This window comes from Lolium perenne, chromosome 3, assembly GCF_019359855.2.
Source record: "Lolium perenne isolate Kyuss_39 chromosome 3, Kyuss_2.0, whole genome shotgun sequence".
In the NCBI taxonomy this organism is placed as follows: Eukaryota; Viridiplantae; Streptophyta; class Magnoliopsida; order Poales; family Poaceae; genus Lolium; species Lolium perenne.
The window spans coordinates 106,008,021-106,019,342 of NC_067246.2; the positions used below are offsets into that span (position 1 = coordinate 106,008,021).

General features: G+C 48.5%; 1 protein-coding gene across 1 annotated transcript; it reads right to left on the reverse strand.

Annotated features, from left to right (window-relative positions):
• Positions 1-2,289: 2,289 nt before the first annotated feature.
• On the reverse strand, positions 2,290-5,719 carry LOC127342082 (transcription factor MTB1). The gene is made up of 2 exons (XM_051368016.2): positions 5,386-5,719; positions 2,290-4,463 (listed from the first exon to the last, which is right to left on the reverse strand). Exon 2 carries the CDS (start codon positions 4,456-4,458, stop codon positions 2,620-2,622), a length of 1,839 nt encoding a protein of 612 aa, XP_051223976.1. The 5' UTR covers positions 4,459-4,463; positions 5,386-5,719; the 3' UTR covers positions 2,290-2,619.
• Positions 5,720-11,322: the final 5,603 nt, after the last annotated feature.

Sequence of the window (11,322 nt, forward strand, 5' to 3'; positions counted from 1 at the left end):
AGTAGTCAATGCATTGCCACGCAAGCTAAATTGGTACTCTGTAGCAATTTTTGACTAGTCAACACCTCCGCACTTGACTACAGGTCAACAACTTGTCCTACACGCTTGCTTGCTTTCCAAGGCAATGACTAGCAAAACAAATCATCATCTTGTCATGCAGGCTTTACCACTTTACGAGATTTTAGTAAGTGACTAGAAATTGGATCGATCATGATCATTTCTACCGGTTTAGCTCTAGTGAGGGGTTTTTGTTTATAGTGTTACCTCCATTACAAAAAAAAAAGGCATATACATTGAGTCAAAATTCAAAGTGAAGTAAGTTTGACTAATGATATACACAAAACTACAACTATTTGTAACAGTTGATAAATACACTAAGAAAATACGTCATATGATGGATCTTTTGATGCAGATTTTTTAATAATGTAGATGTTCATGTTTTTGTCTCCAAATTTCAAGTTTGATTTTTCAATAAATTTATATGCATTGTTTTATGGAAAGGAGTAGTACCAGCTTTCTGATGGGTTCGTTGCATAGCTCTGGTGAGGGGATTTTTTTTTATAGTATTACCTCCATTACAAAAAAAAAAGAGGCACATGCCTTTAGTCAAAATTCAAAGCGCATTAAGTTTGACTTGATACACACTATTTATAATAGTTGATAAATACACTAAGAAAATATATCATATGATGGATCTTTTGGCGTAGATTTTTTAATAATGTAGATGTTCATATTTTTGTCTCCAAATTTCAAGTTTGATTTTTTACTAAATTTATGCATTGTTTTATGGAAAGGGGTAGTAGGCAGCTTTCTTATGTATTTTCTATCAAATAATTTACACATATAAATATCTCATCTAGCACTTTTTCATAGACATATTAATGAAAATTATACCCAATGGGCCTAGGGAATTTCCATAGGCTTTTGGTGGTCACGTCCTATCTCCTAGGTTTTCAGAGATTCTCTTTCCAAAAATCAGACTTGACCAAATGCAAAAATTAACCCACTGTGCTACTTATCCGAATCACGAAGTCATGGGTGGCTGACATAGCTCGTGTACCCATGTGTACGTGTACATTTCCGTTTAATTATTGATTTAAATTCAAATATATTTTATTATCCTTTACAAATGCTAATCATGTAAAAGTTGTTGAATAAGGCGACAATAACTAATTACGAGGTCAAACAAAATTGGAACACATGCACTTCAAAGCAAGTAGACCTAAATGGCTTGATAACCCCTTGATTCATGTCCAAACGCCTAGCTTTGATCTCGTGACACTAAGAAAACATTTTTTTTCTTCAGCTTACCGTGTCACCACCTCTTTTTTTTTTTTGAAACGAGAGCAAAAACTTTGCCCTAATCTATTAATTAAGGTGAGTTTTACAATAGTAGCCAAAGATTTATTACAAGGGATCACTCTCCCGGCATGATGTTGCCCAAATGCTTGGCACCCACCCTAACCCACAAACGAGTCTCAATTTTAATTCTCTCAATAGTAACTTGAGAGGGCGCTTGCTTGTTGCGGAAGATCCTATCATTGCGTTTATTCCAAATTTCTCAATTGATAAGAAGCGGGGGCGAGGAAATAGCCTTTCTACTAGGTGTGGTGCTTCCCGCCATTGCCTCCTTTATTTTATTGGCATAAGAGTACGATCATACCGTAATACGGTATCGACATTGCATCAGGATGCTTAAAATATTACGATACATAACGTGATACGAGTAAGATGCTACCATTTAAGATACCATTATGATACATATCAATTTCCATAGGCGGTATCGTAAAATCATAAGATACTACCATAGGTGAAGTTTGACAGCCTCGCTCACGAGTGATTCAGGCTCTTCAACCGTGTGTACGCAAGCTTGTGTGTGTCTGTTACTAAGGTTGGAAGAAAATCTGCTGACTCATCGACAGAGACAAGTTTTATATAGCTTGCTTCTACCCAAAGTAGCTGCAGGTTATTGTGTTGAGGAAGCTGATCACGAAAATGGTTCCTCAGCTACGAGGCAAACTTCGTTAGACCATCTGCTTTTTACCCTTTTTTTTATTTTGGTACATGAATATTTAAAAAACACAGCTTAGTTTCATAAGTTATGCAATTGCCCTGCAAAAATTCAGGTGGACAGATTAGTTACCCAGCCTCCTGGCAAAAATGGAATCAAACCAATCTGCAATCTGTAGCCAAATTTGATAAAACCTACCAAAACCGAACAGCCTAATGATCCAGGGTGTGTACATAAACAAAGAGCAATCGCTGCCTCATTCAAGGAGCAAAAGGGAATTAAAAAAAACTGCTAAATATAAATTTCTAACTCATCCATGCGAAATGTACCTTTTATGTTCCGCAATAATTAAGCCATACACTAGGAGAACGGTATCTTTCCAATGAAACATCAAAACTAAGGGCCACAAGAACCTACCGTTACAACAATGGCGGTTTAACTTGTGCTTTTCTTGCATTGCTAAGTCAGAAATCTCAGCTTGCTGTCTCAGACCTACAACTTCTATCAACAGACTGGAAGGTGTCAAAGGGCTGACGCTTTGTATGCGACCAGCAGAGTAACCCACCTCTACCGCACAGACACTCCCCTCAACCGATTCTAGGCTTAGCTCATTGCATTGCACGAGACATTGCAGCAATCACTTTCTCCCTCGTTTGCTGTTCAGAGCCAGGGCACTTGATGATAAAAGAATGGACTACCGTTCCGTTGTTGCCTGTGAGTTTTGACTCACCTACGCAGACTTCCGCCTCATCAAACGCTTCAAACACTTTCTTTAGCGGATGCTTGTCGACTGGGGACATTACTCGGACAAGAACCTCGTCTTGCACTACCTGGATGTCCACGTCCGGTCTAGTGGGCACCATACCGGACTCGACAAATCGATCTCTCTCTGCTTCCATATCTTTGAGCTTCTTCTGAAGATCAGTGATATATGCTATTGCATCACCCAGCAGGGAGGCCTTGTCCATTTTTGAGATGTTGGGCACAACAGCTCTCAATGCGTAAAATCGCTGGTTCAGCTTCTCCCTCCTTTGGCGCTCAGCCTCGACATGATTCAGTGGCTCCTCTCTCCCATTTGCAGGCTTTCTTCCTCTCTTCCTTGGTCGTCGGTCCTCTATCACAGGTGTTGTCCCTTCCTCTTTACAGAAACCATTCACCTCGGTACTATCTCCATCAAAAACAGCTGTTCTTGTAATCAGGGCACTAGACTTGGAACTGGTGCCTGCACTAAAATCTATTTGTCTAGGCACCTGTGGCTGCATCTGATGCTGGCTGACCATCTGCAGTGGTTTCACTAGCTGTGGCGGTTTCTGAAGCAATGGTAATTTCTGGAGCTGGGGTGCTTTGTGAAGCTGAAATTGAGTAGTAGTGGAGCTGTCCGCAGTTCCATTGTTGCAGTGTGTAGCTTCATTACTCACTACCAGTATACCATTGCCGAACTTCTGCTGATGAGAATTCAGGCCCCGGGCCTGACTCCAAGTGAAATTCTGCAGCCCTTTCTGGACATTGGGAAGCAGCGAGGTCCCTCCACCAGCAGACCTCTGTTCCCATGGCCTTTCATCTACCTTTGGTACCCCAACCACTGGCCCAGCTGAAGACCGACCAAGGTTCAAATCCTTGCCAAAAATCTTTGCCAAACCAGGTGACCTCTCAATATGACCATTTCCTTCACGGCTCTGAACTGCATCCTTATTGCCACTTGTCCCCGCAAACACAGACTTTATGGTCTGGAGAGTCTCAGCATTCTCAGCTACATGCTGCATAGAACCCAGCTCGAGCACTCCAGTCTCAAACGGCAGTAACAAGATAGTCTTAAATCCTGCCATGCTTGCAAGGTACCCCCGGTAACAGTAGTTGGCTGGGAACACGTTGCGCTCCGAATTTGGAACCCAGAGAGGGACGCCTGCTGCAAATACCTGACCAGGGCCACCGGCACGGCGCGGAAATGCAAAGTACATAGACGCCAGGAAGAACATCTCCGTATCCGTCACCTGATCAATGCCTGGGGCATAATCCTCCTCATCAGCGCCACCAAACGCTATGTGCAGCCGCTGCAGCACGCGCTTCCGCATCCGCTGCCTGGCGTCATCATTGCCCGGTGAAGCAGCAGCCCCCACCTCACCGTCATGAGGCTCACGGCACGAGCCATCCCCCCACCCAAGGACGAGGTCACCGGACTTTGTGCGCGAAAGCTGCCAGAAGATGGCGTAGTTCCAGCTAGGACCAGGGTGGTCCGACTCGATGAGCTCCTGCAGCTTGTTTTGCAAGTCCACAGGTAAGGACGTAGCGACGAGGCCCTCGGATATGGCACCGCCTCCTTTTGTCAGGTAGGCAAACGCGTCCCTCCCGAGCACATTGGTGCTGACGGTCCGGTCCTCCTCGGTCCATGCCGCACCAGTTCCTCCTCCGTTGGCGCCATCCTCCTCGACCTCCATCTTCACTACCATAGGACCTGCTCGGAACAGCATAGATCAGATCAAAAGGCACTGAATTCATCAATGTTTTGTTTCAACAGTTGCTACCAAACTATTCAGAATGACAGTTCAGAGGTACATGGGCAATTAATTTGTACTGCGCTTATGAATACAGGGATGAACTTGGAACAAAACATCCACCATTCAAGGTAAACACTCACTGATCTGCATCCCAAGCAGAAGTAAAAACTGCGTAAACGCCTGGTAGTTGGTGCTTCACAGTTAACAGCGGCATTCTTCTAATTCACTGATTAACAGAATTAACCTGCCATGCATAGACATATACTGTCTGATCTGCCAGGGAGTGAGGGGAGACGCTCTATCTCGGTAATAATAGGAAACTAATACAGTGTGCAAGTGCTGGGTGTACATAATTCAGTGCTCAACAGAATTAACCAAGCATACATAGATATATATACCTTGTCTAACCTGTGAGGGAGTGAGGGACGACGCTCTAAATCAGTAACAACAGGAAACTAATAAATGGTGCGTGTACGCACATGTGAACGAGGAAAATCATGGAATCACGTGATGACCCATTCAGAGCGCACAAAAACGTTTGACGTTAAAATCAGCAGCACCCAGAAGATGAGATACGTATCCCGTTATTTTAGTCGCCCGAGGACGCATGACTCCTACACTGGACTTCACATTCCCCTCTCCATGGCAAGTAACCGCGCACAACGACAGAGCCATATGCAGGCTCGTGCCCGATCGCGGCCACCGCTAGAATCCAGCCTAAACAGTAACCCTCCACCACCGCCAGCACGGCAAATCGCCTCACCGTTCCGCCTAACCCGCGGGACGCGACAAGATGCGCCGTACGCTCGGGGAGGTACTGTGTCCGTGGCGGTGGGAAAAATTCGGAAACAGGGGGAGAGGGAGGGAGGGATGGCTCACCGGAGGGGGGCTCCCGGGCCCGAATCGGCAGCGGGGACGCGAAATCCAGTGCGGGCGGCACCCCCGGAGCTGTGGCGCCGAATCCGAGCCCCGGCCGCGACGGCGAAGCCCGGATCTTCCCCCGCGCGCGCGGAGCCGAGGTGCGAGATGGCGGGGAGGCGGGCGCGGTCCTCTCCCTCGCCTCGCCCCTCTCCTTCCTTGCTTCGGGGGGGATGGGGCCCGCGCGGGTCTCGGGGCGCGGCGTGCGCGTAGGGGGAGGGAAGAGGGATTCCACGGTGGTTTTTGTGTGGCGCCCGAGCGGATTTCGGGAGGGGGAGGCGACCCTGCTGCTGCTGTGCTGCTGTGGGAAAACCAGGGCTGCTCCCCTTTTCTACTTGGAGGATCCCAGCCGAGCCGAGCCGACCGCCGCGGGATGGCTTTGCCCCGTCGGCTCGAGCCTAGCCGAGGGGTTTACCGCTTTCTGTTCTGACGGAGGGAGCGAGAAAATAGCCGAGGTGCGGCCGGTTGGGATCGAGGTGGATCACGATTAGTATCAACAAAATAACCGCACTTTGCTATGATATACTACTCCACTGATCTCTAGTGTAATTACCACCTTCCGATCAAACATTTTCATAACTCATATCTAAATTAAATTGGAGATGAAGGATGTCGCCAAGTCAAATTAGTTCTTATGATGCAGTAATTATAAATTGCCATGGATGTTTGAGGAAAAAATCTTACCTGGTTTAGCACAAAACCACACGAGCTTGGTTTTCTTCCACGTTTGGATGCGGGCAATGAGCACCCTTCACCGATGAGATAATTCTTCCGTGAGCGGTGACAAACTTGGAATTCCTCATGCCGAGTAAAGGTTCGGCACCGGTGGTCGTCCTTGCGTGGTTAGATGTTTCCCGGTGCGGGTTTGGTGGAGCGTCGGCGACGGCGGCGACGGAAGGATACGGAAAGATGGTAACGAAAGAAGTTCCGGTGGTTGCGGGTGCCGGTATTTCGATGAGGCGGCATCTTCGATTGGAGGAGGCGTCGTCGGCGATGGAGAGCACCATAAACCACAGAGGGGTGTGGGGGTAATGGAAGGACTCACGAATGCTCGTAAGCAACATCGTGTGAAGCGGAGATATAAGGGGAACATATGTTAGGGTTGCGTCGGTTTTATGATACGTTATCTATTAAATCTTTTGACATATTATCTGAGGGTGTCGGTTTTATGATACGTTATCTATTAAATCTTTTGACATATTATCTGAGGGGTGTCGATTTTATGATATGTTATGCATTAAACAATGTGACATATGGTCTGAGGGTCTTAAACAAAATATTTTCTGCAAAGAGGCCAATGCATGCCATAGTTGTCATAAATATATGGAAAATTTTGCAAGAGGTCCATCCTCTTGTTAAAACTTCTTTGAAATTGCAGTGTAGAAACACAATCTATACTATTTTCTTGAGAAATTTATTCCTTTGAACTAAATGGCCTCTAAAGGATAAATTTCCGTGAATTGAAATCCTAGCATAATCCTTTGGACCGAAGAGGCTCTTATATAGGTTGTTTGTGACTTGTCTATTCTAGTGTGTGTGTGCACGGGCTTGCGCAATCATTTTCTTTCCAAATGTAGGCGTCTTTTATGTCATGGAAAGAAAAATACTCTCCCTTTGACTAATAAAACCTTTTTGCATGAAACGAGTGAATAGATACAGTGAAATGTGTACATATATATCCGATTCAGCGACAAGTATTACGGGTCAGATGGAAGAGTAAGGTGGTCCTAAGGATAAAGGTTTTTGCTTGGCTGCTGATAAGTGATAGACTGAATACAAGAGATATGTTGAGAAGAAGGAACTGGCATGTCACTAATGATTATACATGTGTTATGTGCCACTCTAACCAAACAGAAGATTGGATCCATTTTTTTTGACTGTAATTTCAGCAGATGAATATGGACCTATCTACAAGTGGATTGGCCACAAGGTGACACCATTGAGGGCGTGTTTTTTCAAGCCAGGAAAGAGTTTGCTAAACCTTTCTTTGCAGAAGTGGTTATTCTGGCATGCTGGCATATTTGGAAACAAAGGAACAGTAAAATCTTTGAGCATATTAGACCTTCTTTCGGATCATGGAAGGCACAGTTTATGCATGAAGCCTCTTTGCATGTGCATAGAGTCAAGGATAAACACTCTGCTTCTTTCAAATCATGGATTGACTCTTTGTTGTAATTTTTCTTTTTCTCCTCCTTGTTTGTAAATAGTTTTGCCCTACAGTTCTTGGTCAAAAAAAAGTATTACGGGTCAGATAGATGGAGAAGTGAAATATCATATTGTGGATTATAACTAAGTAGAATCCCTCAAGGCAGTATCTGTATGTACACGCATTTCTTGTTAAGTTAGAAAATGTCGAGATCATGTGCCCGAGGAAATCCACACGCAGCACATGAGTATGGAGTGGTAGAACTTGTCTGGAATCTGGATGGTACGCCAAGTGTTGTTGCTGAACCCCACGTTTAGCTAGGTGATGACGAGAAACGCTTGTCGATTCGTGCCCACCGGATAAGCCCCAAGTCCTTTCCAGCACACTGTGCGTAGAGATTACAGAAGATGAGGAGAGGCCAGTATAAACACACTCCAAGCGCCGGTGGACCCTACGCTACTTCAACTGCTAGAGGCTAAACGAACGAGGTCTTCACGTGAACTCACGGGCCCGGCTGGCGCCGGCTCGGCTCGGCTGGAGCCAGGAGCCGGCCGCGGGCGGGCAAGGCCGTACAAAGTACTCGCTCGCTCAGGCTTGGCGCGTGAGCACGTGGTCGCCACGTGTCCCCGGCGTTGATCGGACGGGACGGGGCACGGGAGGGAGTTCAGGATCAGGGGAGGCTCGTGACGCCACGTGACCCGTGCGCCCCCCGAGGTCGTACGAAGGAGACCCCCGGAGCGTTCACGCACCCGCGTGTTCATGCCCGCACGACGCTGACGTGTGGGCCCGCACGCACCAGGGTGGTCCCACCGTGCCGCGCGGGTAGAGAGTAGAGAGAAAGGCCTTGGGCGTGCCGGGGTGGTGGTGGGAAACGTGAACCCTAGTTAAGGAAAACGTGAGCGCGCGAGCCCGCCTGACACGTTTTTGTGCTAAACCCAAACCGGAACCCGCGCCTGACCCGCCTGGGTTGGTTCCGCTGACGCGGTGGCCCCGCGTTTTCGTGATGTGTCCGCGCGGGTAGCTTCTGCGGTAGGCGTAACGGGGCGATTAGCGTGCGGCATCTGATGTGAGGAGGGGCGTGATGACAAAACGGAAAGCGAGAAAAGACGTGCCGGGGGTGGGGAGATGGGATGGATGGGTCCAACGTGAAACGCGTGCTCCTCATCAACGCCCTCGCCGGAGCCGGAGCGGCTCAGCTCACGGCACCGCCGTGGAGCCGTGGGCGACGGCCGGCGTGCCTGCGCGTGGTGGTTAATCCCGGCGGTCCCCGGCGTCGGAAGCCTTTTGTTAACGCCGGCGAGCCTGCTTGTACGTGTGTGCACGCGAGGTGGCAGAAAAGAATACTTTCAATCATCACTTTGCTTGTTTTTTTTTTCCTTCCGATGTGCAATTTGTTTGCTTCTCGAACAGTGGATCACATGCATGCATGGCTGGGCGCTGGCTGTTTGCTTGTTTATGCGTGAGAAATAGTTTGCGTGGGCCAAATTAGACTCCGCGGATGACAACCTTTTGTTCTCACGCGAGTTAGGGCATCTCCAACGGGACGATCCAAACCACGCCCGCGCGTCCGGATGGGTTAAGCCGGACAAAAACGCGGCCCAGCATTTGAACCCATCCCTAAAACGGATGGTCGCGGCGTTCGGGACGACCCAAACCCGCCTCAAATCTGGGACGAGTTTGCGTGACCGCGGACGCCGAAAGCTGGCCGCTCGCGTCCTCCCCTTGTCCGCCCCTGGCCCGCCTGTCTGTCTCCCAAAACACAAACCCCTCGCACACATCTCCCGCCGCTCCGCCGCCAGCCAAGGACCGGCGATTTGTGAGCGGCGTCGACGCCGGCCACCGTCGTCGAGACGCCGGCAAGCGGGGCGGAATCATAGGTCGTGGCCCCGCGCTGCTTTCGCCGCTTCGTAGCAGAGTCGGAGGACGCCGTTGCCGTCCCCGACGCTGTTGTCCTCTCACCGTCGCGAGACCTCCCGCCGTTAGCAGCTGCGCCGTTGCCGCCGGAGGTGAGCTCTCGTGCACCGTATTTCCAGACCGCAAGTCGGCCGGGACGGCCATTGCCTGCAGGTCCCTACGGACGCATTGGATGGCCTCCGCCTGGGAGGTGTTCGATGAAATGGACGATCTAAAATTTGTCCCTTTTCATCTGTAGATCATGGTGGACAACGACGACGACTACTTCTTCAAGAACTTCATCGACACGTCGTCCGATGAGGACTCCGACGACGAATTTTTCACGGATGCTGCGCTGATCATCCACGAGCACATTGTCTCGCAGATCCCCGTGCACCGGGGGTCCTTGCCGGGGCGCGCGGCCGCCTTGGACCGCAAAAGAGAACGCGGCCACGACCAGATCTTCACCGACTACTTCCAACCCAAGGCATTGTTCACGCCGACCATGTTTCGCCGGCGTTTTCGGATGTCCAGGCCGTTGTTCCGCCGGATAATGGACGGCGTCAAGCTCTACGACGACTACTTCTGCGCAAAAGTGGATGCAATTGGCAAGGTAGGCCTCTCTTCGTACCAGAAATGCACGGCAGCGATTAGGATGCTCGCATATGGCGTTGCCGGTGATTTCGTAGATGAGTACTGATACGCGTACAGCACGCGTCCGTTGGGAACCCCAAGAGGAAGGTGTGATGCGTACAGCGGCAAGTTTTCCCTAAGTATGAAACCAAGGTTTATCGAACCAGTAGGAGCCAAGAAGCACGTTGAAGGTTGATGGCGGCGAGATGTAGTGCGGCGCAACACCAGGGATTCCGGCGCCAACGTGGAACCTGCACAACACAAACCAAGTACTTTGCCCCAACGAAACAGCGAGGTTGTCAATCTCACCGGCTTGCTGTAACAAAGGATTAGATGTATAGTGTGGATGATGATTGTTTGCAGAAAACAGTAAAACAGTATTGCCGTAGATTGTATTTCAGTATAGAGAATTGGACCGGGGTCCACAGTTCACTAGAGGTGTCTCTCCCATAAGATAAACAGCATGTTGGGTGAACAAATTACAGTTGGGCAATTGACAAATAAAGAGGGCATGACCATGCACATACATATTATGATGAGTATAGTGAGATTTAATTGGGCATTACGACAAAGTACATAGACCGCTATCCAGCATGCATCTATGCCTAAAAAGTCCACCTTCAGGTTATCATCCGAACCCCTTCCAGTATTAAGTTGCTAACAACAGACAATTGCATTAAGTATTGCGCGTAATGTAATCAGTAACTACATCCTCGAACATAGCACCAATGTTTTATCCCTAGTGGCAACAGCACATCCATAATCTTAGAGATTTCTGTCACTTCCCCAGATTTACGGAGACATGAACCCACTATCGAGCATAAATACTCCCTCTTGGAGTTACAACCATCTACTTGGCCAGAGCATCTACTAGTAACGGAAAGCATGCAAGATCATAAACAACGCATAGATATAAATTGATAATCAACATAACATAGTATTCTCTATTTATCGGATCCCAACAAACGCAACATATAGAATTACAGATAGATGATCTTGATCATGTTCGGCAGCTCACAAGACCCGACAATTAAGCACAATGGGGAGAAGACAACCATCTAGCTACTGCTATGGACCCATAGTCCAGGGGTAGAATACTCACACATCACTCCGGAGGCGACCATGGCGGCGTAGAGTCCTCCGGGAGATGATTCCCCTCTCCGGCAGTGCGGGAGGCGATCTCTGAATCCCCGAGATGGGATTGGCGGCGGCGGCGTCTCTGGAAG